Genomic DNA, 27,802 nt, shown 5'->3' on the forward strand with positions numbered 1-27,802 from the left:
TCTAGGCCCTGAGCCGCAGGATTGATATGGGGAGGGAATGCCCCACGCTGACAGCTCTGGGCTGCCCCATGTCACAGGAAGGTTTCTGGTACATGTGCAGAGCCAGGTGGGAACCAGGCGAGGAGCTGCTGGGGTTTGCGCTTCTCCTCTGGGTGAGGCTAGTGTGGCACTGGATGTAGACCCAGGCCATTGTGGAGGCCAGAGCTGGGTGGCAACCTGTGTTTCTCCTCGTGGCAGCCCTGGAGATGAGGTGCAGCATCAGCACCTGAGCCAAGGCTGTGCCTTCCGAGCACGCTGCGGATGTGACAGCGGTCACCTCTCCACTTCCTGCCAGGGACAACCCTAGCAATCGCACAGTGCCCTGTATACCACAGACACCCGCAGGCTCCCCTTTGGGCCCCAGTGGGCAGCAGGGTCAGAATAGAACTTAATAGCATTGGTTGATTATTATTATTATTATTATTTATTTGCTGAAAGAGGAAGGGAAAGGGAGGGAGGGAGATAAAGAGAGAGAGGCGGGGGACATTCCAGGATCTCTTGCCACTGCAACTGAACTCCATATGCATGCTTAATGCATCTGGCTTTATGTGAGTACCAGGGAATTGAACCCAGGCTGGCAGGCTTTACAAACAAGCAGGTAAAACCACTGAGCCATCTCCCAGCCCATCATCGGTTGTCTTGCTTGTTTTCTCATCGGGGGTTTCCTGCTCTATTGTTTTGTCCCAAGACCGGACCTGGCCATGTTGCCCAGCTGGCCTGAAACTCCCAGGTTCGAATCAAGCTGTCCCCCCCGCTCAAACCCCCAAGTAGCTGGGACTGCGGGTCCGCCCAGCTTTGTATCTATTTTTATGGCGGAGACAACGTCTACATGTGATAGGAAATCCCAGTTTTCTGTTTACAATGTCGAGTGAAAGGACTGGTTGAGTACTCCCATCCAAAGTGCTTGGGACCAGCAGGGTTTCCTTTAGCTCTGGGGTGTTCGCATGTTTGCAGCGAGAGGTCTGGGGATGGGGCTGGGGTTTAACCCCGAACTCCCCTTCCACCTAGTGCATGCCTCGCACACAGCCTGAAGGTAAGTTGTAGAAGACTTTAGCAGCTGTGGGCCTCAAAGCTTCACGGTGCAAAACCTGCCGCTAAGGCACCGTGTCGGTGAGCTACAGAGGTGGCCCAGGGCATGAAGCGCCTGCTGCCCAAGGACCTGAGTTCAGATCCCCAGAAACCATGCAAAGCACGGGCGTTGGGAATCCCAGCACGTCTAGAGCGAGTAGGAAGGTGGAGATAGGAGAATCTCCCAGAAGCTCCCTGGCCAGCCAGTCTGGCAAACAAAATGGTGAGTAAGAGATCCTGCTTAAACAAGGTGGAAGGCAAGGACCCCTAGCCTCCATGTGCACACCAAAAAAAAAAAAAAAAAAGAAAAGAAAAAAAAAGTTTTAGGTTTTGGAGAATTTCAAATTCCAGATTAGAAATGCTCAGTTGGAATTCCTTTAAAATATTTTTTGTATTTTCCAGCATGTATTATGTGCCTAAGGGTAGGCACGTGTGGAGGTCAGAGAACAGCCTTCCCGAGTCGGTCCTCACCTTCTGCTTGCTCTCTTTGAGGCAGGGTTTCTCATGTGTTCGCCAGGCTTGCTGACCAGAAGGCTTCCAGGAAATTCTCCTGTCTTGGCATCCCTTTCTTGCTACTGTCGATGTGCTGGGTTTACAGAAGCCAGTGGCTTCTCGCTTTCTTACACAGGGTCTGGGGTTCCAAACTCAAGTACTATCCACTGAGCCATCTTCCCAGGCACCTTAAAATTTTGTTTGTTTGTTTCTTTGTTTTTTTGAGGTAAGTCTGACCTGGAATTCACTATGTAGTCTCAGGATGGCCTCGGATTTATGGCCATCCACCTAGCTCTGCCTCCAAGTGCTGGGATTAAAGGTGTGCACCACCACACCCAGCTAAAATATTTTTAAGTTCTAAAACAAAACCCTGATCACTTCTTAGACTTTTGGCTAAGCTCAAGTGTAAAAAGTTGAGCCACATAAGAACATACCAGGCTGATTGCCGGGTAGAGCATGTGCATATGACACAGGTTGTGAGTTTTCAGGCAATGCTAGCAGGCAAGAAGGCCAGGTTCAAATGCTGCCTTTTCTTGCTCCCGTGACCCTGAGCATGAGCCTCAACATTCTCATGTGGAAAGTGGAGTGATAGAAGTGTGTCTCACGTGATGGGGATGGAAGTGTGTCTCACGTGACGGAGGATGGAAGTGTGTCTCACGTGATGAGGATGGAAGTGTGTCTCACGTGATGGGGATGGAAGTGTGTCTCACGTGACGGAGGATGGAAGTGTGTCTCACGTGATGAGGGTGGAAGTGTGTCTCACGTGATGGGGATGGAAGTGTGTCTCACGTGATGGGGATGGAAGTGTGTCTCACGTGACGGAGGATGGAAGTGTGTCTCACGTGATGAGGGTGGAAGTGTGTCTCAGGTGATGGGGGATGGAAGTGTGTCTCATATGATGGACAGTGAGGTATTAACATTTGCAAAGTGCCCAGGTTCCTCTGAGTATTTCCCACACTTGGGATACTAAGTGCGTGCTTGTCTGCCTTAGGCCCCAGCTTCCTAGACATGGGGGTCCACTGTTGCTGCCTTTTGGGGGGTGATCACCGGAAACTCATGTTTGAACCAGGTCATAAGGATTCACTGAGATCTAGCAGGCCCACATCCTCATCTGAAAACTGGACCGTGTTACTAGGAGCGTAACCCAAGAGGGTGGGGGTGTCAAGCAAGGAAAGCTCCCCTCCTCAGCCCCCACTTGGACTGTTTCTCGTGATCTGTCCTGTATCTAGAATATTCTTCTCTGTCTCCTAGCAAGCTGTGCTCAGATGTTACCCCGTAGACAGGTCTGCTCTGTTCAGCTTTCCCATCAGCATGCTCCTACAGCGCACACCCCCATTACCGCTGCAGCCCCTTCCGTCCCTTGCCCCTCTATCTCCTCTGAGTGTTGGTCCCAGGAAATCGGGGCTCTCCTCTGACTCACTGCTCCATTCCACAGCCCTGACCTTTGCCAGCACACGGCCTGTCCTCAGGAAGTCCGTGGCAAGGGGAGAACCCATGTCTGAAACTGAAAGTTTGACTCAATAAAAATAAGTGAGTGGGGCTGGAGAAATGGCTTAGCGGTTAAGCACTTGCCTGTGAAGCCTAAGGACCCCGGTTCGAGGCTCGATTCCCCAAGACCCACGTTAGCCAGATGCACAAGGGGGCGTACGCATTTGGAGTTCGTTTGCAGTGGCTGGAGGCCCTGGCATGTCCATATTCTCATTCTCTCTCTCCCTCTCTCTCTCTCTCTCTCTCTCTCTCTCTCTCTGTCACTCTCAAATAAATAAAAATTTTAAAAAATAGTGAGTGGCTATAGGAAAGTTTGCGCAACAGGAGACCAACCCGGTACCACACATACCCCTCACCTCCCAGCCCTGGAAGCTGTAAGTCCGCAGCCGGTCTGAACGAAGTGCAACCTGGGTGCTGTCAGGGCTGCATCCATCAGGCTTGGCGGGGAGAGCCCTCTCCCACCTATCCCACCTTCTAGAAACCGCCTACATCATTTGTCTTAGAGACCCTTCAGGCAGTGAGGTGAACATGTTCAGTCACTTTCTCGAACCTTTCCTGTCTGTGGCCTGGACTCTTCGATAGCTGCAGCATGGTCACAAGCGTAGGGGTCAGTGCCTGCCTCACACACCTCCAAACAGAGCCCTCAGCCTCGCATACCACACTTCTCAGACAACCCACGTTTATTGAACAGCTCCGATGTGACAGGCCAGCCCCTGCCCTGGGAAAAAGAGGACATAAGGAAAGCAAGGGACCCAGACCCCAGCACTGCCGGCTCATCTGGGGACAACGTGCCAGGTCAAGGGAGTTCTTGTCTTGTCTCTCAGTCTGTGTTTGCTCGTGGCACCTGGTGCCGCGTGGCTAGTGCTCACAGTAACACCCACGAGGGAAAGTGAGCGGGGAGCCCTGGGGGGATCGTGAGGTTAGTCGTGTTTTTCTTCGCAAACCCTATTCCCAACAACTGGGTGCAGGCTCAGGGCTCCAGAGTTGTCTCCTAAATGTGGAATGGGGGAATAAATGAGTTCCTCTCAGGGAAGAAATGGAGTGGAAGACATCAGGGAAAGTAAATGATCCTCCATGTCACATATGTGCTTCTCAGAGCTGGCTGGGACCCCACTCAGCCCACAGCCTCCGCAGGAGGGCCAGAGCCAGGATGCACTTCCTTCTCTTCCAGAAAGGGTTCATCTCCCCGACACAGGAGGCGCGTGAACAGCAGCGAGGAGGGAAGTTAGCCTTGAGTGAGGGACTTCCTTCCCTCCTCAGGCTGGCAGGTTGTTGTCACGTGTCACACGTGGAATTGCATCTCCCCCCCCCCAAAGACAGTCCTCCCTGCCAGTTCCTGTGAACAGGGCCTTAGCACCAGGGAGGGATGTGACCAGTTTATGATAAGGTCATGAGAGGCACGCCTGCAATCCCAGCACTTGGGAGGCTGAGACAGGAGGATCACTGTGATTTTGAGGCCAGCCTGGGACTACATAGTGATTTCCAGGTCTCAGCCTGAGCTAGAGTGAGCCCCTGGTTTGACAAAAAGGGAGGCTGGAAGGATGGCTTAGCAGTTAAGGCATTTGTCTGCAAAGCCAAAGGACCTACGTTCGATTCCCCAGGACCCACATTAGCCAGATATACAAGAGGGCACATGTGTCTGGAATTTATTTGCAGCGGCTGGAGGCCCTAGTGCACCCATTCTGTCTCTCTCTCTCTCTCTCTCTCTCTTTCGCTCCCTCTTTCTCTATCAAATAAATATTTAAATAAATAAAAATTAAATTTAAAAAAAAGAGGGAGGGCTGGGGCGAGGCTCATCAACGGAGCACTGGCCTAGCATGCCTGAAACCCCGGGACCCATCCCTAGCACGAAATGACAGACTGCCAGACTTTGTGACATGCCTGTCACCGAAGCACTCAGGAGACTGAGGCAGGAGGATCTCAAGTGCTGTGTAGCTGGGGTTACATAGGCAGTCTACAAATCAATGAATCAATCGATCAAAGAGAGAAAGAGAAGGCAGACCACAACAGGGCAGACATTACGGGGACATGGCTAGCTGCCAAGGACTGCCAAGCTTGCTAGTGACAGAGCTGGGCAGAAAGGCTGGATCCTGAGCTCTTGTTCAACACAGCTGCCATGCCACCTGGCTCCAGTCTGCAGTGTCCAGAACACAGGGACAGTTCCCAGGGCCGCTACTGCTGTCTGTCCCACAAACTGCCACCAACCGGGTGGTGGCAGGACCATATCCTTGCAGTTCTGGGGCCCAGAGCCTAAAGGCAGCATGGGCTGGGGGCTCCTTGAGGCTGAGAACTGTCTGCCATGCATGTGGCTGGCGTCTTGGGGCTCCTCCCGCTGTCCCCCTTCTCTTCGGGACAACGGTCTTTGGTTCCCATCTGCATAGAGCCTGTTCCCATCTCAGGTCACGTTCTGAGGTTCCAGATGAACACAGATTTGAGAGGACATTGTCACCCACATACCACCCATGCTCCCTGTCTAACTGGCATCTCCCGCCTGCCTCTGCTTCCCAGCTGCCCACTGTTGCTGAGCAGTGGCCTCCTATGCCATGCCCTCTATATATAGCCCACTTTTCCCACAGCAAGCTTCGCTTCCCACAACCCATGGGTCAGCCCTGTCCCCAGCTGTGGGATCTACCTGCTCACCAATCCTCCCATCTTGCCCAACTCCACAGGTGTCGTGTGCTGAGGTGCAATTGTACTTTACACAAAGTACAGCCATTCTACAGCTGGTCCATGGGCCCTGTGTTGCCCACTCAGACTGGCTTCCAGATCCCCAAGGTTTTTTTTTAAGGATTTTTTTAATGAAATTTTTATTTATTTATTTGAGAGCAACAGAGAGAAAGAAGAAGATATATATAGAGAGATTGGGCATGCCAGGGCCTCCAGCCACTGCAAATGAACTCCAGGCGCGTGTGCCCTCTTGTGAATCTGGCTAACATGGGTCCTGGGGAATCGAGCCTCGCACCAGGGTCCTTTGGCTTCACAGGCAAGCACTTAACCGCTAAGCCATCTCTCCAGCCCCCACAATTTTTTTTTAAATTTTGTTTTGTTTTGTTGTGTGTATGTCTCTACAGGTATGGCGTATGATGTGTGTGTGTGTGTGTGTGTGTGTGTGTGTACACATGCCACAGCATATGTGTAGAGAGATCAGAGGACAACTTCTGGAGTCAGAGCTCACCTTCCACATAGTGTGAGGCAGGGTCTCGTTGGTCACCAGGCTAGCTGGCCCACGAACTTCTAGGAGATGCACCCATCTCCACCTCCCTTCTCTCCTTGGGTGCCTGCTGGAATTGCAGACAATAGCATCCAGCTTTCCATGGGTTCTGGGGATCCAAACCCAGGGACTCATGCTTCCCTGGCAAGTGCTTTATCCATTGTACCATCTGTCTGAGCCCCACCAGGGAGGGCTTTTGGTAGACACATGCCTGGCGTCACGCCCCAACCCCTTCCCCTGGAAGGCAGTGGCTTGTCCCATTTCACACACCAGAAACGGAGACCGAGAGGTGGACCAGGAGCATATGCTGGCCAGTCCTTGGAAGCTGATGTCAGGTGGTCTTAGATGTATGAAATATGGGTGAGGGGCAGAGGGCGGCCCACTCCAGCAGAGCCCTGAATGTGTCTCTTGGCAACAGCACCCCAGCACGGCGCACCGGTCACTTTGGGTGGCTGTACCATAGCCCTGTGGCCTGAACAGAAAACATTTCTCTTCCCTGATTCTGCATGCTTTCATCCAATTCCAGGCAGGCAGAGCGGTTTCCACCAAAGCCCCCATCTCACACGCAGCTGCGTTGGGGTGAGGGCTCCATGTGGGACCAGGAGGCAGTTCATTCCCTAACACGGTGGCCCGCTGCAAGGTGCAGGAGTCATGTAGCCCTGCCACCCTGGCCACACCCAGTCATCTAGAGCAGCCTGGCTCCTGTGGCCTCCAGTGAACTCTATGCAGGAGACAGGCGCCATCTGAGCCCCTCACAGGTGTTTGGGGGCGCGGGGTAGAGCGTGGCATAATCCCACAACCAGGATCCGCAGTAAGAGCTACACTGAGAACCCCAGGACCCTGTGAGGTGTGGGCCTACTGGCCCTGTGCCCTACATTCCCTTGCCTTCTCCAGCTGATAGCGGAGAAACTGAGGCCCAGGACTCCCTAAGCCACCTTTCCTGATGGTGTCGCCGACAGGATTTAACCTTTGATCTCCCACCCTGCCCTCGCCTTTCTCCCAGAACTCAGGCCTGTCATGGTGAAGGTGTTTAATAATCGCAGTGCAGAGATTGCACTACAGCGAGGCCCAGATCACTCCGCTTTGATGTTCCTGCCCTGTGTGATGGCCCCCGGGTTGCCTGGGACCTACTTGTAACAGGAATGTGGATGAGGAGCCCAGAGAGGTCAGTGCACTGTCTGAGGTCACACAGCAAGCCACTCCCAGCCCGCCCTGTGCTTCTGTTGAATAGTGAGAAGCCAGGTGTCCTCTACCTTGCCTCAAGGCAACCCAGCCTTGGGTTCAAATCCCACCGTTGCTACTTTTGAGTTGTCTGACCGAGTACATTAGACATCCTCAGTGGGCCTTCATTTCTTTGTCTGGAGAATGGAGACCACAGCCATGGGCACTTGATTGCCATTGTGAGGATGCAAAGAGAAAACGTGGGCTTCTGTGGACAGAGCTTTGGGCTGTGGTCACGGTCTTGGAGGGGCTGCCAGGTCGATCAAGATGTCCCCTCAAGCCAGATCACTGCCATGTGGCTAAGGACATACCCAACACGGAAGGCTGCAGCCGAGCATCGCTCTTGGCTGCCCTGGTGCTATGCCAGGCCCCGGGTGCAGCGCTGCACTTGATGGTGCTGTTGCTTTCTTGTCTCCGTTCCTCTGCGGAGGCTGTGTGGTCGGGACACACTGCTCTTTTCTTCCCTGCTGAGATTCTAGCCCCCAAGACCCACAGTGACTCTTGCCCCACCTTCTACGCCTTTGAGACTGCTATAGATGTGAATAAAATCCAAGGCCCGCCGGGCGTGGTGGCGCACGCCTTTAATCCCAGCACTCGGGAGGCAGAGGTAGGAGGATCGCTGTGAGTTCCAGGCCACCCTGAGGCTACATAGTGAATTCCAGGTCAGCCTGGGCTAGAGTGAGACCCTACCTCGAAAAACCAAAAAAATACAAGACCCAGCATCATCAGCTGTTAGCTCTCAGGGGTCTGGCGCAGGGTCCCCAGTGCTGAGACCTGTGTCAGCCAACCAGAGTGGCTACTTCCCCCTCTAGGTCTGTTCTGGATGCTGTTAGAATCTCCATTCTGCAGGCAGAAACACTAAGACCTTCAGTGGTCACGTGCTTTATCTGTGGCCTCTGCTGAGTTGGTGAGAGGTGGGATTTTTTATTTTATTTTATTATATTTATAAGCAAAGAGAGAGGTAGAGAGAAGAGAGACAGGGAGAATGGGCACACCAGGACCTCCAGCCACTGCAAACTCTAGACGAGTGCACCACTTTGTGCATCTGGCTTTATGTGTGCAATGGGGAATCAAACCCGGATAGGTAGGCTTTGCAGGCAAGCTCCTTAACTGCTGAGCCATCTCTCCTTCCTGAGAGGTGGAACTTAAACACAAGCCTCCCGAGAGTCTTGTTGAAGTCTTGTCCTTCCTCTGATGCCCACTTTAAGCATCTACCCAGGTCTGTGACTAAAAAGGGCTGGTGCTGGACCCCCTGCCTCTCACTCAGCTGGCATTTATCAAGCGCCTACTGTATGTCAGTAAACACAGCAGATCCTTTGGGGCTGTTTCCCTACTCCTTCCTTCTGAGGCTCTCCACCCAGCCCACTGCTCTGAGTCAGCCCAGATGTGTGTCATCAGCCTGCGATAGGTACACAGCTCCTGGTCCTGGTCCCTTTATGATGTGGCCCATCGTTACGCAGCCTTGAAATGAGCCCCCTGGCTGTGTGACTTCTCAGAGCCCCTTTGTCATAGCCACTGGGAGTGTGCAGTGATCAGGCAGAAGATGCCATAAAGTCGGAGGGGGATTCATCGGGAGGCAGAGAGGTCCCAGACAGCAAGATCATGGGGCTGTGCCTGGCATGGCCCTGGGGCTGGGTGGAGAGCCAGTTCCCATGGCCATGTCTGGTTGGCCAGCCAAAGTCAGGGGAAGGCAGGGAGGCTGTATTGGAAGCCCCATTGGAAGCTAAGAGGAGATCAAAACTGCAGGGCCGGGGCTGGGGAGATGGCTTAGCAGTTAAAAGTGCTTGCTCACAAGCCAGACGGCCAGGGTTTGATTCCCCAGTGCTCACATAAAGCCAGATGCATAAAGTGGCACATGTGTGCAGTGGCCCTGGCATCATACCCATATTCATTCATTCTCTCCCCCCTCCCTGCCTTTCTCTCTCTCCCTCTCTCTCTCTCTCCCCTTGCAGATAAGTAAATAAAAATATTTAAGGGCTGGGGCTGGAAAGATGGCTTAGTTGTTAAGGATCCCAGTTTGACTCTCCAGGACCCACATAAACCAGATACACAAGGGGCCACATGCATCTGGAGTTTGTTTGCAGTGGCTGGAGGCCCTGGCGTGCCCATTGTCTGTCTCTCTCTCCCTTAAATAAATAAAATATATTTAAAAATATTTAAGGGCCACTCAGTATTTGACCAACAGAGCAGAACATGACAGGATAGCCAGACAGTGGACCAAGAGATACGAACATAATCCACATGAGCTGTGTGCAGTGTGAGGGAGCAGAAGCCTCTTCTCCCTGTGCTGCAGATCTTTATAGCCTTTACAATACGGACTTCTGTGTATATGTTATACTGGTTCTACTCTGCTTTGATCCTCTGGAGCCTGGGAGACTCCCCCAAAAGGTAAATGCTATCAGGAGTAGAACTTTGTAGCTGTAGATTAGTTCTGTTCAAAACGCCTATTTGCAAGCCTTGCTTCTTTAGGATATCAATTGTATTTTGTCATGTACTAAGGATACGGGTTCTGAAGTCTACCAAATATTATAGTGCATTTTAGCCCAATTCATATCTGTATGAAGTCAAAAAGTAGCTGTAGATGACTAGGAATTATGTCATTTGTATTAAGCCCGGATCTATTTCTGAGTATATGATTCATGCTGTTGTGAAAATGTTTTACCTTTTACCTTTGTCAGCTTGTAATGAGAGGATTTCTTTTGCCCTTTGTAGCTCAGAGAGCACTAATGTGTCATCTCAAACACAATAAACATGCTCCTGAAGGGAAAAAATATTTAAGGGCTAGAGAGATGGCTCAGCAATTAAGGCACTTACCTACAAAGCCTAACAACCCAGGTTCAATTCCCCAGTACCCACATAAAGCCAAATGTACAAAGTGGCACATGCATCTGGGTGACAGTGTGTTTGCAGCAGCTGGACGCCCTGGCACCCATTCTTTCTGTCTGTCTCTCTTCTCTCTACTTGCAAATAAATAAATTTTAAATATATTTATATGAGAGAGAGAGAGACAGATAAGGAGAGAGAATGGGCACATCAGGGCCTGTAGCCACTGCAAACACCAGATACATGTGTCGCTTTGTGCAGCTGGCTTTACATGGACACTGGGGAATCGAACCTGGGTCCTTTGGCTTTGCAGGAAAGCACGTTAACCACTAAGCCATCTTCTCCAGCCCACCTCAGGGGCCTCTGTGCTCACTGCCTCACCATGGGGAAGTACTAGAACCCATGCCTCAGTTTCTCTGCCTGTGAAGTGGGGATATAGAACTAACTGCCTCCTGTGTGGGTAGAGGGACCCAGTCGCAGACTGACTTTGAGGGAGTCATGGGAACACCCCTCTATTCCATGGTCTTCTTCACTCTGAGGACCCCAGAGGCTCATATTGGGATAAGTGGCTGTGTTTGCTTTGCCACCAGCTGTCTAGCAGGTCCCGGACACCCCTCCAGTCCCCATCTGGGCACTGTGTTAGTGAGGTATGGGACAGATGAAGTTGGCAATTCTGTCCCCAGGACAACTGTCTGGGTGGGATCTTGGCATCCTAGAGCGGAGTTAGCACAGCTCAAAGCGACTGCATCCCATCTCTCCCGGAGACAGATGCCAACATGTGAGGACACCCTCTCGTTCCCAGACTCAGCAAAGCACCACTATGTGCCCCCGCCCTGGGACCACAAGACCCAGAGCCCCAGTGAGCTCTTGCCTTTTGGAGTTGGGGGACAGTGGCCTGCTCGGCACCTTGCCCCACTCAGTCCCTCACACCTCCACATGCTGCAGACACCGCCCTTTACAGGCAGGAAGCAGAGGTTCCAATGTCAGCCAGTGGTCCAGAGGCCCTGGGACCAATGGGAGCTGGAGCTGTACCCAAAGTCACACCTCTCCATGGCTATCTTTTTTTTATTTTTCAGAGCTAGAGGTCTCAAACATGCCAGGCAATCTCTTTATCACTGAGGTACATCCTCAGCCCTCTCCTTGATTTTTTGTTCTTGTTGTTTTTGTATTTGTTTTGTTTTGTTTTGTTTTTTGAGGTAGGGTCTCGCTCTAGCCCAGCCTGACCTGTAATTCACTGTACAGTCTCAGGGTGGCCTCAAACTCTAGGCGATCCTCCCACTTCTGCCTCCCGAGTGCTGGGATTGAAGGCATATACCACCACGCTGGCTCTTTTTGCTTTTTTATTTTAGACAGGAGCTCACTAAATTGCCCAGGATGGCCTTGAACTTGTAGTCTTCCTTCTGTGCCACCAGGCCAGACTCACTTAAAAAAAAAAAGTTTGTTTGTTTGTTTGTTTGTTTATTTATTTATTTGAGAGAGAACAAGGGAGAGGGGGAGAGAAAGAGAGAGATGGGTGCTTCAAGGCCTCCAGCTACTACAAATGAACTCCAGATGCATGCGCCACCTTGCACATCTGGCTTATGTGGGTCCTAGGGAATTGAACCTGGGTTCTTAGCTTTGCATCAAGCACCTTAACCACTAAGCCATCTCTCTGTGCCTTTTTAAGTTTTTTTTATTGTTGTTGTTTATGCTTATTTATTTGAGTGCAACAAAGACAGAGAAAGAGGCAGAGAGAGAGGAGGGAGAGAATGGGTGCTCCAGGGCCTCCAGCCACTGCAAACAAACTCCAGATGCATGCGCCCCCTTGTGCATCTGGCTAATGTGGGTCCTGGGGTATCAAGCCTCAAACCGGGGTCCTTAGGCTTCACAGGCAAGCGCTTTACCGCTAAGCATCTCTCTAGCCCTCCAGGCCTTTTTAACAATGAGAGTTTCTTTTTTTTTTTTTTTTTAATCCAGCCCAGACTTGCTTCTCTTTAATCTCCCCAATATGACCTCCTGCAAAGTAAGAACTGTTGTGTTATTCCCACTTGAAAATGGGGAAGCTAGCCTGGTGTGATGGCACACGCCTTTAATCCCAGTGCTTGCTTGCCTAGCTTGCATGAAGCCTTGGGTTCAATCCCCAGCACTGCATAAACCAGGCATCAGAAATTTAAGGTCATCTCTGGCAGATAGGGAGCTCGAGGCCAGCCGAGCTACATGAAACTTCACCTTAAAAAAATGGGGAAACTGGCCAAGCTGTGGTGGCGCACGCCTTTAATCCCAGCACTCGGGAGGCAGAGGTAGGACTATCGCCCTGAGTTTGAGGATACCCTGAGACTACATAATAAATTCCAAGTCATTCTGGGCTGGAGTAAAACTTACCTCAAGAAACCAAAAAAGGGGGGGGGAGGGGGATGTGAGGCTCAAGGCCCTGGGAACTTGAACTTGGACCCAGAGACAAACTTCAGATTCTATTGAGTTAATGACAGTCGCTAAGCCATCAAATGAGGGCAGAAAGCTCGAAGCCCACGGGTCCTGTGTTGGGGGTCCACCCCCCATTCCCTCCACTTCTTTGAGGGGAGGGTTGTGTCACCCAAGGGCAGTCTCCCTGGACAGGACAAGCCAGCCACAAAGGACTCAAGCAGAACAAAGGGCTGTCACTGCCTGCTGTGAATGAGGTGGGTGCCAAGGCCCCTGGCCAGGAGCTGGCACTTGGCCTACTCATCGGACCCTGAGAGGGATCCCTTTGGCCGGCCCAGCCCACACCCGGCCATGTTTATCTAACTTCCCTGACCCCGGTGCGCTCGCTGTCGCCTTTTTCTTCTTTCCTCAAAAACCCAGGGCACAATAGGCAGCGATTCCTTGAACTTATTAAAAAATCCAGACTTGTAAATTAATTTGTTCGTGTTGTACAAAGGCAGTGCAGATGGGCTCATCAACACGCGCACAACAAATAATTATAGATGAATTTTTAGCCGGCCTGCCTAATGCGCTTGCTGGGTTAATTATGTCAATGTATAATTACACCAGCCCGGGGAGAGAGAATGGCACACCCTGCTGAGCAGGCCCTGGCCTAATGATGGGCGTGGGGAGGGGGCTGTCTCCACTGACGAGAGCCAAGTCCGTCCCTGGCACCTGCTCACCTCGGCACGTGTCCATTGTCCACCCTCCCTGCCACCTAAACAAACAGAAGCAGAAGACCAAGAAAAGGACAGGCTGCCCCCTGCAGGCACAACCCATGTCTTCTGCCAACAAAAATGTATTACTTTGAACCATGTAGGGCTGAGTTCAGGGGGATCTGGGGGAAGGGGCAAAAAGAGATGTAATCCTGAGGCTGCAGAGATGGCTTAGTGGTTAAAGCACTTGCCTGCGAAGCCTAAGGACTCAGGTTCGATTCCCCAGTACCCATGAAAAGCCAGATGCACATGCATCTGGGGTTCATTTGCAGTAGCGTGCCTGCATTCTCTCTATCTATCTGTCTCTCTCTCTCTCTCTCTCTCTCTCTCTCTCTCTCTCTCTCTCTCATAAACAGATAAATAAAATATTTTTAAAAGAGAGAAATGTGGGCTGGAGAGATGGTTTAGAGGTTAAGGCACTTGCCTGCAAAGCCTAAGGACCCATGTTTGACTCTCCAGATCCCACATAAGCCAGACACACAAAGGTGAGGCAAGCACAAGGTAGCACATGCCCACTAGGTGGCACAAGTGTGTGGAGCTCGATGGCAGTGGCTGAGGCCCTGGCACGCCAATTCTCTCCCTCCCTCTCTTGCTCACTCACTCTCTCTAAAATTAAAAAATAAAGGAGAGAGAGAGATGTAACCCTGGCCCTCCCCTGTATGGTTTGGATCCAGTGAGTTATAATGAGATGGACTTACAGAGAAATAAACTGTGACTGTGGTGGCAGCTATGAAGGGGTACATGAAATTTATTCTCATGTGAGAAGATGGAGTCATCAAGGAGGGCTCCTTGGAAGAGGCAGTGTGTGAGTTGCACGTGGGGAGTGTGTTCCTGCCTTAGCTCATGTGTGACGGCTGTGAGGTGAGATGGTGCTGCCAAGGAATGCCAAGGCGGCCAGGGTGGCCGCAGGTGAGTAGATGAGGACAGGGCAGTAGGGGCTTGGGTTTATTCTGAGCTGATGAGATCTCCAGCTCTAGGCTGATAACTTTCTGGGGATTGTGCCCATAGCTCCGGGACACTGTCGCTTATTGGTGCGGCACAGAGAGGTGGACTTGCTTGCCAAGCCATCCCAGGAAGCAAGCTGGGATTGGACCAGGTCTGGACAGGCCCGACTGCAGAGTCATGCCCACAGTCCCTCTGCTCCCCAGCCAAGAGCAGTGCTAAGCGGGTGCTGGCAGGAGACCAGATGGCAAAGGGGTGTGCCACAGGCCTCACGGTCAGTGGGAAACAACGGGTCCCTGGCTTTCTTAGCCTCATGGGCACCTTGTGGATCTGCTAGGGCCATGATTTCCCTCTAGGCCTAGACACCTTTGTGGAATCACCCAGAAAACCCTGATTCTGGTGTCACCTCCAACTGCAGCAAACCACCAGCCTCTCGGAACCTCAGTCTCCTCATCCGTGATAATGGGTCCATCCAATCTGGCCACTGGGGAATGCGGTGAGGACTCATTCCTGTGGTAGGTTCTATGACCTATATGGTGCCCTCCCCCGCCTTACCTCAGGAATCATGCAGGGTAGTCCTTACACCCTGGAGGAAGTGCCACCAGGACTCTGTAGAGGGGTAGAGAGCGGATGAGTCTCAGGCAGGCACAAGGGTCTACTGAAGTCTTTACCTCCTAGTGATTAGGCAGCTGGGTGTGTCTCAGATCCACGGATTTTGGTCCCAGAAAAGCCACTTGTTGGCGGTGCTTATCACAAATCAGTGTGTCCACCCTGTCCACTAGACATAGCAGCCAGGAGCAGCTTCAAGGGTGCCATGAGGCACACGGAGCTGGGGGGCCAGAAGGCACAGGACAACTGCAGACCAGGTGGCCAGTTAAGGACTGGAGAGGCTGAAGGCTAGCTGGAAGCAACAGGTGGCGGGTCCGAGCCGTGGTGGCCGGCCCCCAGAGCAGCCCCACCCCGTGCTGTGTCAGGCAAGCATGTGCAGCAGGCCTGGGATTGGCCTTGGGAGAGGTTTCTGTTTCTTCCAGATTGCAACATTCCCAGGTGGAGGCTCAGGAAACTCACATGAAAGCTACAAGGCTCAGGCTGCCTCTCTGAAGTTAAATAAGCTGCCACCACTTCTGGGGAGAGGAGACTCTTCAGTGGAGCTGCCTGCAAGTTGAGCAGGGAGCGCCAAGGATGCAGCATCCATAATCTGTCACCCATGCTGGGGTGGGCTTTTTGGTGGTGAAGCTGCCTTTGAGTCACCCACACTTCTCTTTAAGTAGTCCCCAAAACTCACTGGCTCACCAAGCTACATTCACATGGAATTGTTTCTTCAGTCTGTGTTGTCGTCTCTATCCAAGTGAATAGAAACAGACGCTCTCAGGAAAACTAACATAACGGTTCCAGAAGGTGGCCACTGTGTCCATGCATGGTGGCTCTCATGCTTGGTGGTCTGCAAGGCATAGTCTCGGGGCCCCCACAGATGGCATTGCCAAATTGAGAACATTCTATGAGTGTGACAATTATGACCCTCATCCCAGCTGGGCAGGATCCCCACTGTGGTGGGTTGATTCTAATGCTCCCCCTAAACTTGTGTGTTCTGAATACATGGACCTCCGCTGATGGCAATTTGGGAATTGGAACCTCCCAGAGCTGTTATATTGTTGGAGGCAGGCTTATGGGTGTTATAGCCAGCTTCCAGCTTCCCCTTGCCAGTGTTTGGCACAATCTCCTGTTGCTATGGTCCACCTGATGCTGGCCAGGAGGTGATATCCACCCTCTGCTCGTGCCATCGTTTTTCCTTGCCATCATGGAGCTTCCCCTCAAGTCTGTAAGCCAAAATAAACTCTTTCCTCCCACAAGCTTCTTTGTGTTGGGTGCTTTCTGCCAGCAACGCAAAGCTGACTGCAACACCCACCCTGTGAAAGGGGCCTGGAGAAGGTGCTCTCCTGTGAAGCAGAAAGTCCTCATTGCTTCCCCATAGTCACCACAGTGACTCCAGGTGGCTCTTGTTGTCGGTCCCTCGGCTACCAGAAGAAAGATGTGAGAGCCTCAGCCTGGACATCTGTACCCCGTGGAGCGCCTCACCCCACCCAACCCTCTGTGTCTCTCTCCACAGACCCTGTGCCAGCATTTGAGGTAACACGTAGCCTAGACAGCAGACTGCAGCGCCCCAGCTTCGACCCCAGCGGGCAGCCCCGGCGAGAGATCCACGCTTTGTGGAAGAGGTATCCAGAGATCCTCAGCCCCAAAGGTACTGACAAGGCCATCAAGGGGGTCTGTGACAAGCTCTGGTGGTAGGGCCTAGGTGTTGGGGTCAGGAAGCCGGGCCTTATCATTGTCGAATGGGCGCAGCTAAAGCAGATGAGTCCCGGATCTCGGGGCTGGATCTGCTGAAGGTCAGTGTATTCTGTCACTCTGGGCCCCACGTGGCCAAGGTCAAATCAGCTCACACATGTGACCGCCAGCAATGTTAGCACACACCCCCAGCAGGCAGAGAAAGAATATGGAGGTTACACCAAAGCATATGGAGTCTCGCCCAGCTTGGACCCCTGCAGCCCTTCTAAGAATCTTCATCCCACTGACCAGAGCCCAGGCTTGTGGCCACAGCCAGCCACAGAGGAGTCTGGGAGATGTAGTCCAGCTGTGTGTCCAGGAGAAGGGTAGGAGAGATGTTGCCCAGGGCAGGGTGAGCCCCCAAGACCTCTTAAGTGAAAGACAGGTTACAGGAAGTAGCCTACTTCCTGATTCTGGGGAGCTTATGGTTGTAGAAGCTGAGAGGCCTGTAATCGCAGGGGTCTGACGGGAGTACATGGCTATGACTCCTTTGTGTCCTTTTCACAGTGAAGGGGTTAAAACCAGGGCCTTGTGCATGTGAGGAACAAACTCTGCCATCGAGCCACACCCTGGCATGGCTCCAAAAGCCCTGGCTGGGTTCTTCCCCAGCACTTAAAAAAAAAAATTAAAGAAAAGAAGCAGAATGGGTAGAGCCAGTGATGGAGGCCAGAGCTTGATTCCTGCACAGAAAGAAGGGATAGCCAGGGCTCGAAAGATGGTTTAGTGGTTAAGGTGCTTGCCTGCGGAGCCTAAGGACCCGTGTTCGACTCTCCAGATCTCACATAAGCCAGATGCACAAAGGTGAGGCAAGCACAAGGTTGCACATGCCCACTATGTGGCACAAGCATGTGGCGTTCAATGGCAGTGGCTGAGGCCCTGGTGTGCCAATTTTTTCTTGCTTTCTCTCTCTCTCTCTAAAAAAAAAAAAAAAAAAAAAAATTAAATTCTTAATTAAAAAAGAAAGAAGGAAGAGCCCGTCAGAGTATACAGGAGCACCTCCTCTGGTCCCAGGACCACCAAGACAACCTGTTGCCAGGGCCAGAGTGGAGGCCAGGGTTTGACCTCAAGGCCTCTCTCAGAAAGGCTGGGTCTGCCACAAGAGGATGTTTTGGCACACAGGGAGGGTGCAGCTGACATGGGCAGGCTGCAGTGAGGGACACAGATCCCCAAGGGTCCAAGCCAGCTATACCCAGCTTCTCCTGTCCTTCCCGTCAACAACATGCCTGGTCTACAGACACTAAAAGGCTGGAAGGTACAAGTAGACATCTCACAGAGGTGACAGCCCAGGGAGGGACCAGGACCTCACTGGTGTTCCATGCCAAACAGCCAGTCAGGTCCTCACCCCATCTCAGATGCCAGGTTGTGGGTCTGATGGTGCCATAGGTTGGCAAGGTCATAAGATAAGGGGCTTTCCGCATCTGATGCTGAGATGTAGGTCACAACAACTGCCCTGGCATCAAACACAAGCCATGTGCAAACTGTAGCAGGAACAGTGTGCTGCCACCAGCTCTTGGGAGGGCAACAACCAAGTGCTGCCCATGAAAGAAGCCAGACGCAGGGGACCTGTCCTGTCTGATGCAATCAATAGGAAAAGTCCAGAGCAGACAAATCCAGGGAGGTGACTGCAGACTGGAAGTTAGTTGCTGGGGGCTGGGGGAGTGGACAATGGGTTTCCTTTTAGGGTGGCGACAATATTTTGGACTTAGTAATGGCTGCACAATACTGGGAATGTACACTGGGCCTGGCAGCCCTGACTGCAATCGCAGCACTCTGGAAGCTGGGACAGGAAGATGATGAGTTCAAAGCCAACTGGGCTACATGGTGAGACCCTGTCCCTCACCCACCCCACACCCAAAAACCTAAGCAAACAAAAAATATTGTGAATGGACTAAATGTCACTAAAATGGTTAAAAGGTGGGATTGGGACTGGGGAGATGGCTCAGTGGATAAAGCACTTGCTGCGCAAGTGTGAGGACCTGAGTTCAGATCCCCAGACCCCACTTCAAGCTGGACACCATAAAACCGATCTGTAATCCCAGCCTGCTTATGAGATGGGAGACGGGAGATCCTGAAGCTCAGGGCCAGCTAGGCTGGTGGACACTGTGGTGAACAGCTAGAGTCCCTACCTCAGAATCCAAGTGGAGGGCTGGAGAGATGGTTTCATAGTCAAGGTGCTTGCTTGCAAAGCCTGATGGCTCCGATTCAATCTCTAATACCCACATAAAGCCAGATGCATAAAGTGGTACGTGCATCTGGAGCTCATTTGCAAAAGGCCATGGTATACTCATTGTCTCTATACCCCTCCTTCCCTCTCTCTCTTTGCTCACAAATAAATAATACTTTTTAAAAAATCAGGGGCTGGAGAGATGGCTTGGTGGTTAAGCCTTTGCCTGTGAAGCCTAAGGACCCCGGTTCGAGGCTCGATTCTCCAGGACCCACGTTAGCCAAAAGCACAAGCGGGTGCACGCATCTGGAGTTTGTTTGCATGGTTGGAGGCCCTGGCTTACCCATTCTCTCTCTCTCTATCTGCCTCTTTCTTTCTCTGTCTGTCGCTTTCAAATAAATAAATAAAAATAAACCAAAAAAAATCAGTGATGGAGGACTAGAAAGATGGCTTAGTGGTTAAGCGCTTGCCTGTGAAACCTAAGGACCCTGGTTCGAGGCTCGATTCTCCAGGACCCGCGTTAGCCAGATGCACAAGGGGGTGCACACGTCTGGAGTTCATTTGCATGGCTGGAGGCTCTGGCATGCTCATTCTGTCTCTCTCTCTCTCTATCTGCCTCTTTCTCTGTCACTCTCAAATAAATAAATAAAAATGAACAAAAAAAAACTTTTTTTTAATCAGGGCTGGAGAAATCACTTAGCAGTTAAGGCACTTGCCTGCGAAGCCTAAGGACCCAGGTTTGATCTCTCTCCAGACCCCACATAAGCCAGATGCACAATGATGCAAGCACAGGGTCATACGTGTGCACTAGGTGGCGCAAGTGTCTAGAGGGAAAGTTCAGTGCCTATGACCCTGGCATGCCAATTCTCCCTCACGCACGCTCACTCTTGCTCTTGCTGTCTCTCTAAAAAAAAATCAAAGTGGGGCCTAGAGATATTGCTTAGTGGTTAAGGCACTTGCCTACCAAGCCAAAGGACCCAGGTTCATTTCCCAGGACCCACATGAGCCAGTTGCACAAGGTAGTGCATGCATCTGGAGTTCAGTTGCACCAGCTGAAGGTCCTGGCATGCCCATTCTCTATCTGCCTCTCCCTCTCTTTCTCAAATAAATAAATAAATAATAAAATATTAAAAATAAATAAATAATAAAGTATCAAAAATAAATAAATAATAAAATATATTTTAATATTTGTGGGAGAGAGAAAGAAAGAGGCAGATAGAGAGAATGGCACACCAGGCCCTCTAGCCAGTGCAAATGAACTCCAAATATATGCGCCACCTTGTGCATCTGGCTCATGTGGGTCCTGGGAAATCGAACCTGGGTCCTTTGGCTTTGCAGGCCAGCACCTTAACCACTAAGCCATCTCTGCAACCCAAAATAAATTAAAAAAAAAAACTCAAAGTGAGGCCCTGAAGACATGGCCTAGTGGTTAAGGCATTTGCCTGCAAAGCCAAACAAAGTACCTCGGGTCAATTCCCCAGGACCACGTAAGCCAGATGCACAAGGTGGCACATACAACTGGAGTTCATTTGCAGTGGTTGAAAGCCCTGGTGTGCCCACCCTCTCTCTCTCTCTCTCTCTCTCTCTCTCTCTCTCTCTCTCTCTCTCTGTCTGCCTCTTCCACTCTCTCAAATACATAAATAAATTTTTTAAAAATCAAAGTGGGACTGGAAAGATGGCTTGGCTATTAAGACACTTGCTAGTGGGCTGGAGAGATGGCTTAGCGGTTAAGCGCTTGCCTGTGAAGCTTAAGGACCCCAGTTCGAGGCTCGGTTCCCCAGGTCCCATGTTAGCCAGATGTACAAGGGGGTGCACGCCTCTGGAGTTCGTTTGCAGAGGCTGGAACCCCTGGCGCGCCCATTCTCTCCCTCTATCTGTCTTTCTCTCTGTGTCTGTCGCTCTCAAATAAAAAATAAAATTTAAATTTAAAAAAAAAGACACTTGCTAGCAAAACCTAATGACCTGGGTTCAATTCCTCAGTACCCATGTAAAGTCAGATGCACAAAGTGGCGCATGCATCTGGAGTTTATTTGGAGTGGCTAGAGGCCCTGGTGTGTCTATTTTCTCATTTATTCATATTCATTCTCTCTCTCTCTCTGTCTGCCTGTCTCTCTCTCTATATATATGCCTCTCTCACTCTCTCTCTCTCTCTCTCTCTCTCTCTCTCTCTCTCCTTGCAAACACATATTTTTTAACATTTTTTAACTTTATTTTATTTACTTGAGAGAGAGAGGCAGAGAAAGGGAGAGGCAGAGAGAGAATGAGTATGCCAGGGTCTCCAGCCACTGCAAACTCCAGATGCATGCGCTCCCTTGTGCATCTGGCTTATATGGGTCTTGGAGAGTTGACCCAGATCGTTTGGTTTTGCAGGCAAATGCCTTAACCACTAAGCCATCTCTCCATCCCCCAAACACATATTTTTTTTAATTTATTTATTTGAGAGCGACAGACACAGAGAGAAAGACAGATAGAGGGAGAGAGAGAGAATGGGCGCGCCAGGGCTTCCAGCCTCTGCAAACGAACTCCAGACACGTGCGCCCTCTTGTGCATCTGGCTAATGTGGGACCTGGGGAACCGAGCCTCGAACCGGGGTCCTTAGGCTTCACAGGCAAGCGCTTAACCGCTAAGCCATCTCTCCAGCCCCCAAACACATATTTTTAACAGTATTCTTAAAAACAAATAAAATTAGCCAGGCATGGTGGTACATGCCTTTAATCCCAGCACTCAGGAGGCAGAGGTAGGAGGATCACCATGAGTTCAAGGCCACCCTGAGACTACATAGTGAATTCCAGGTCAGCCTGAGCTACAGTGAGACCCTACCTCAAAAAAAAAAAAAAAATGAATGAATAAAATTGAGGGGCTAGACACATGGCATAGCAGTTAAGCACTTGTCTGTGAAGCCTAAGAATCCTGGTTCAAGGCTGGACTCTCCAGTACCCACATACGCCAGATACACAAGGTGGTGCATGCGTCTGGAGTTCATTTGCAGTGGCTAGAGGCCCTGGTGCTCCCATTTTCTTTCTTTCTTTCTTTCTTTCTTTCTTTCTTTCTTTCTTGCTTGCTTGCTTGCTTGCTTGCTTGCTTTCTTTCTTGCTTTCTTTCTTGCTTTCTTTCTTGCTTTCTCTCTTGCTTTCTTTCTTTCTTGCTTGCTTTCTCTCTCTCTCTCTCTTGCTCTCAAATAAATTATAAATAAACAAATTTTTAAAAATAAACAAAATAAAATAAAATTGAAAGCCACATGTGGTGGCGCACACCTTTAGTCCCAGCACTCGGGAGGCAGAGGTAGGAGGATCGCTGTGAGTTCAAGGCCATTCTGAGACTACATAGTGAATTCCAGGTCAGCCTGAGCTATCTCAAAATAAACAAAAAAAAAAAAAAAAAAAAAAAAAAACACCAAAGTAGAAAGCCAGTGTGATGGCGCATGCCTTTATAGAACTCGGGAAGCTGAGGTGGGAGGATAGCAGTGAGTTTGTGCCAGCCTGGGACTGCAGAGTGCGTTCTAGGCCAGTAAGACCCTGCTGAAGAAGAGAAGAGAGGGGGAGAGAGCAGAAGACCAGGACACTAGAGGCTGTTCTTGGACCTCAACACACCATGGCCTCAGTTGGCCCTGAACCTCACACTTAGTTCAGTGTCAGGTTTGAGGAATTCACTGCACCGGACCCAATGGATGCACCCAGCTTGCAGAAAGTCACTCAGCCTGCATGTGGCTCTCTTAGCGATGAGTGTTTCTCCCTCTCTCACGCAGAGCAGAACGAGGGGACGTGTCCCACTGGGCCCACGCCAACCGAGGGCAGCCACCTCCCAGGTCCTGGGAACGCCCTGTTGACAGACACCTTGCTGCAAAGGAATGAGGCTGAGAAACCGAAGTGAGGAGGGAGGGAGGGAGAGAGGGAGGGAAAGAGGGGCTCCCTGCCCAGGAGGCCTGGAGGGTGGGGCATTGGGGCAGGTGGAAGATGGGGAAGGGTCAGGGGCTCTGGGTTCACTGAGGCAGGCTCATATCACTCTTCCAAGCCTTAGTTTCCCCATCTGGAGAGAGGGGCTGATGGCAGAGCATTCATCAGGGGTCTGCAGAAACAGTAGGGGTTTTGTGTTACCTTTGAGTTTTGTGCTCTGTTTTGTTTTGGTTTTATAAACGCATGTATCTCAGGGACACTGGTCACATGGTCACCACGAGGCTAGCAATTGTACAATTGGTAGAGCAGGTGGGAACTGTCCGCAATCACAGCTCCTGCAGTCTGAGGACAGAACCTTCATCCTCTCTTTGCTCTAGACCCAGTGTTTAGATGAGCACCCCCACCCCAGTGTCTCCTCGATGTGATGTCACAGCTGAGACCGTCTGTAGAGACACCAAAGTTAGCATGCGGAGGAGCCAGCCTGGTGTACTGCCCTCAGTGGCGTCCACTTGGAAATGAGAGGAACCTGTTGGTTTAAGGGACTGCTCTGGAGGCATGGGTGGCATGGACGGTCACCTAAGTGACCGGTGCTGTGGGACTCACTTCTGCAAGCCAGGACATTTCCAGGCGTGTTCACAGTGGTCACCCCACACTTCCTCTTGTCCCTCATCATTCCACCTGTCTACGGAAGCACCTACCATGTGCCATGTACTGTTCTAGACTCTGGGGACAAAACACAACAGTGACAAAACTGGACAAAGCTCCCTATCTCCTCCACCCACCCCACCCCCGCCATGGGTTGCTTTCATAAGAAAAATACCTAAAGACAAAGAAATAGTGTTGCCCATTCTCTCTCTCTCTCTTCCTGTCTATTTTTCTCTCTCTCTCTTTCTCTCTCTGTCTCTCTCTCTTTCAAATAAATAAAAATGAATTTTTTTTTATAAAAGGCTAAAGAGATGGCTTAGTGGTTAAGGCATTTCCCTGCAAAGCCAAAGGACACAGGTTCCCCAGGATCCACATAAGCAAGATGCACAAGGGGATGCATGCATCTGGAGTTTGTTTACAGCAGCTGAAGACCTGGCACACCCATGTTCTCCCTCCCTCCCTCCCTCCCTCCCTCTCTCTCTCTTCCTGAGACTACATAGTGAGTTCCAGGTCAGCCTGAGCTAGAGTGAAACCCTACCTTGAAAAAAAAAAAAAGAAGCCAGGCATGGTGGCACATGCCTTTAATCCCAGCCCTCGGGAGACAGAGGTAGGAGGATCGTATGTCCCACGTAAGCATGCATGGTGGCGCATGCATCTGGAGTTCATTTGCAGTAGCTAGAGGCCCTGGCGCACCCATTCTCTCTCTCGCTTTCTCTGTCTCTAATAGATAAATAAAAACAAATCTTAAGGGGCTGGAGAGATGGCTTAGCAGTTAAGCTCTTGCTTGTGAAGCCTAAGGACCCTGGTTCAGGGTTCAACTCCCCAGTACCCACATAAGCCAGATGCACAAGGTGGCTCATGCATCTGGAGTGCGTTTGCAGTGGCTGGAGGTCCTGGTGAGCCCATTCTGTCTGTCCCTCTACCTCTTTCTCTGTTGCTCTCAGATAAAAATAAAAAAAATCTTAAGCCAGACGTGGTGGCACACACCTTTAATCCAAGTACTCAGGAGGCAGAGGTAGGAGGATCCCCATGAGTTCAAGGCCACCCTGAGACTACATAGTGAATTCTAGGTCAGCCTGAGCTAGAATGAAAACCTACCTCAAAAAAACAAAAAAAAAAAAAGACACTGACAGAAACATACAGGGAAAACCACCAGGAGGGTCCCTACAATCACACATGCCAACCAGAGGCCTGGATGTCCCAGTTCAGGATGCAGACCAACGTGCAGATGGTTGGGCAGGACCTGGCTCAGGGGCTGGACCAAGTTGGTCCCTGTGGCCAGCATGAGCAGACCCATGTCTCCACAGGGGCCTTCAAGAAGTACAAGTCACCTTGGCAGCCAGGCTGGGGGAGGCAGAGGAGAAAATCAAGGTCTTACATTCAGGTATGGTCCTGGCCCCATCATGACGGCCCCAACCCCCAGACCATGCGGCCCACAGCTAGGCTGGGGGAGGGTCATAGTGAAGCTATGGACACAGATTGGACACAGATTGGGTCTGCCATGTGCAGGGTTCCAGGGACACACGCGCAGAGGGACAGCTAGGAAGAGAGCCGGGAGAGCATCCTTCCCAGAGGGTCCCGGGCAGCCAGACTGTTGTGGAAGCAGGACTTGGGTTAGAGAGAACAGGGTGACAAGGCCAGTGTAGACAGTGTCTGATATATGAAGGACAGAGACAGACAGCATCCAAGACCCTTGGTAGAACCAGCCTGGGAGAGAGGCAGCCATTGCCTGTGCCATGTAGCCCTACCCTGTGGCCCAGAGTGAGTGACCCAGCCATCAAGTTTCCTGGAGCCATCAGAAGTCTGGGCCTTAGCCTAGTTGTGGTAATGCAAGCCTAACTTCCAGGCAGAAGGCTGAGGTAGGATCATGAGTTCAAGATCAGCCTCTGCTCTATGATGAGACCCAGTCTCAAAGCACAACAACAACAAAAAAGTGTGGACTGTTCTAGAAATTTCTTCATAGATGTGAACCTGCAGATTTTGCTACCAGGCTGGCCTCAAGGTGGGCTGAGCTCATGGGTGCCTGCCCCACCCACAGTCTGCAGTGGGAGAGGCCTTGAGTTCCTTGCCAGTCTGGGACCTACAGCCCCATGGCCCGTGCCCACTCTCTCGGTCCTTGCGTGTCCCAGGCCCAGAGGGATCTCGCCAGCCCTGCCCTCTGCTGGTCCCACCTGCCCCAGCCTGAAACCCTTCTAGGGACAGGAGGTTCGCCACTGTCAACAATGCTTGCCTCACCCACCCACCCTTACTGCCTTCGGATGCAAGAGAGGGCCTTGCACAGAGGCCCAGCCCTGTCCCTGTGCGCTCACCTGATTCCTCACTTCTCCCAGCGCTGAAGGCCACCCAGACAGAGCTGCTGGAGCTGCGGCGGAAATATGACGAGGAGGCCGCGTCCAAGTAAGTGAGCGCCCTGCGGGGTGCCTCCTCCCTCCCCTGGACCCTCCAGATTTGCGGCATCCCTCCTCTGTCCCTCTCACGCATGCTCCTCTTTCTGATGTCCTCTGATTGTCTACTTTCCTCGCCACCCCAAGTACACCTGTCCTGCCTTCCCAAGCCACTCAGTCACCTCACAGCCAAGTTCCAGGGGACCAGCCTCTAGAACTGTCACCACCCCTCAACTCCACGGTCCAACCCTTGGAGGCCAAGTGACATCACTTGAATTATCCAGGGCCCGAAGACATCAGTCACAACATAAACATTTACTGAACATCTACTGTTTATCTTGTGCTGTGTCTAAGTCCCTGGGGGGGACATTAGATGTCGGTCCCTGCCCTCAATCGCGGAAGACATCGATCATAACTGGGGCAGTGGTCAACGCTTTGACCGGGAGAGCTCGGGGTAGGCAAAGAAGATAAGCAGGAGTGGATCCTTCATCCAGGGTAGTCAGGGTGGCTTCCGGGCAATGAGAACAGCCGGACCCAGGGAAGACCTTGAGCATGCACGCAGCACGGTGATAGTCACCAAGTGCGTCCCAGGCCCTGGCTGACCCCTGAGAAGTTAAACAGGACCCCCAGAACCATCTTGGAGCTGAGTTTTCTAGGGATCGGCATGGTGGGGGCAAAGGTATGGTGGGAAGCTCCCCAGACAGCAGGGGTCTGGGGTAGTTGGGGGGAGTGTTGAGGCATGGCTCCCAGTGCCCCTCAGCCAAGGTTCTTCTCCACCCAGCCTGGTTTCCTTCCCACGGGAAGTGGGGAAGGCAGCCGCTGAAGACCCCCATAATGGGGCAGGCTTGGACAAGGCTGCCAGCCTCTCTAAGGGCTCCCCACCTTTGTGTCTTTGTGTCTCAGGGCGGACGAGGTCGGCCTGATCATGACCAACCTGGAGAAAGCGCACCAGGTGAGAGTGAGCCGCCCAGTACCTCCCGCTGGGCTGGGGTTGAGGCTGGTGGGTGGAAGGGGTCCTGGGCACATGGTCATTTTTACAGGGGTCATTGTAGGACCCTGTGATGGAGCGAACATCAGGGCTGGGTTTCAGAGCCCCGCACCTTCCAGGCAGAAGCCCTGGGGCCAGGAGGGCAGGTTCCAAGGTCCCATCCCCATAGGAAGTTACCAGAACTTACAGGCCCACACTGGCCCATCCTCCCCACTCTAGGTCCCTTGTTTGTTTGTTTTTTGTTGTTGTTTGTTTGTTTTTCCTGGTGCTGAGGACCAAACCCAGGGCCTTGTGCTTGCTAGGCAAGCGCTCATTCACTGAGCCATTCTACAAGGCAGTGTTGCAATAGGATCACTCTAGGGCTGGTACCCATGAGCCTCCGCGCCTGCCCCTGACAGGAGCTGCGTCCCCCTAGGAGAAGCAGAGCCACAGCAGTGGTGGTGGTGGCTGCAGTAGCTTTGCCGGCTCCTGTGTGTTGTAAATGTTAAATACGCCCCATTTTTAAGAGTCTCATGCTGTACCGACTGAGCTAGTCGCCTTTTTTTTTACAACCTGCATAGCATTTTACTCTAAGTTCTTTGAAGATATAATTCATTCACATAGTTCAAAACTCAAAAAAAAAAAAAAAAAAGGGAGGGGAGCTGGAGTGATGGCTTAGTGGTTAAGACACTTGCCTGCAAAGCCTAAGGACCCAGGATCAATTCCCAAGGACCCACGTAAACTAGATGCATATGGTGATGCATGCATCTGGAGTTCGTTTGCAGAGGCTAGAGGCTCTGGCATGCCCATTCTCATTCTCTCTCTCTCTCATAAATTAATTAGTTAATTAATTTAAAAACTCAAGAAAAAAAAAAGGTGTATGAGGGCATATCCAGAAACTCAAACTCCCTGCCCAGTTTCTGGAATCTTCCTACAGAGATGACCCACCCATTCATATCATCCTGAATCATGTAGGTGTTGGCAT

The 27,802-nt window shown here is 51.5% G+C and overlaps 1 protein-coding gene across 1 annotated transcript in view; it reads left to right on the plus strand.

The window, feature by feature from the left end:
• Cux2 (cut like homeobox 2) overlaps nucleotides 1-27,802 on the plus strand; it is a 275,735-nt gene that overhangs the window by 217,047 nt on the left and 30,886 nt on the right. Inside the window, exons 5-9 of the mRNA XM_045132651.1 lie at nucleotides 16,547-16,681; nucleotides 22,674-22,794; nucleotides 24,774-24,850; nucleotides 25,797-25,863; nucleotides 26,754-26,802. Of these exons, the coding sequence (XP_044988586.1) occupies nucleotides 16,547-16,681; nucleotides 22,674-22,794; nucleotides 24,774-24,850; nucleotides 25,797-25,863; nucleotides 26,754-26,802 (449 nt within the window). The remainder of the gene's footprint in view (nucleotides 1-16,546; nucleotides 16,682-22,673; nucleotides 22,795-24,773; nucleotides 24,851-25,796; nucleotides 25,864-26,753; nucleotides 26,803-27,802) is intronic.

This window comes from Jaculus jaculus, chromosome 13, assembly GCF_020740685.1.
Source record: "Jaculus jaculus isolate mJacJac1 chromosome 13, mJacJac1.mat.Y.cur, whole genome shotgun sequence".
NCBI lineage: Eukaryota > Metazoa > Chordata > Mammalia > Rodentia > Dipodidae > Jaculus > Jaculus jaculus.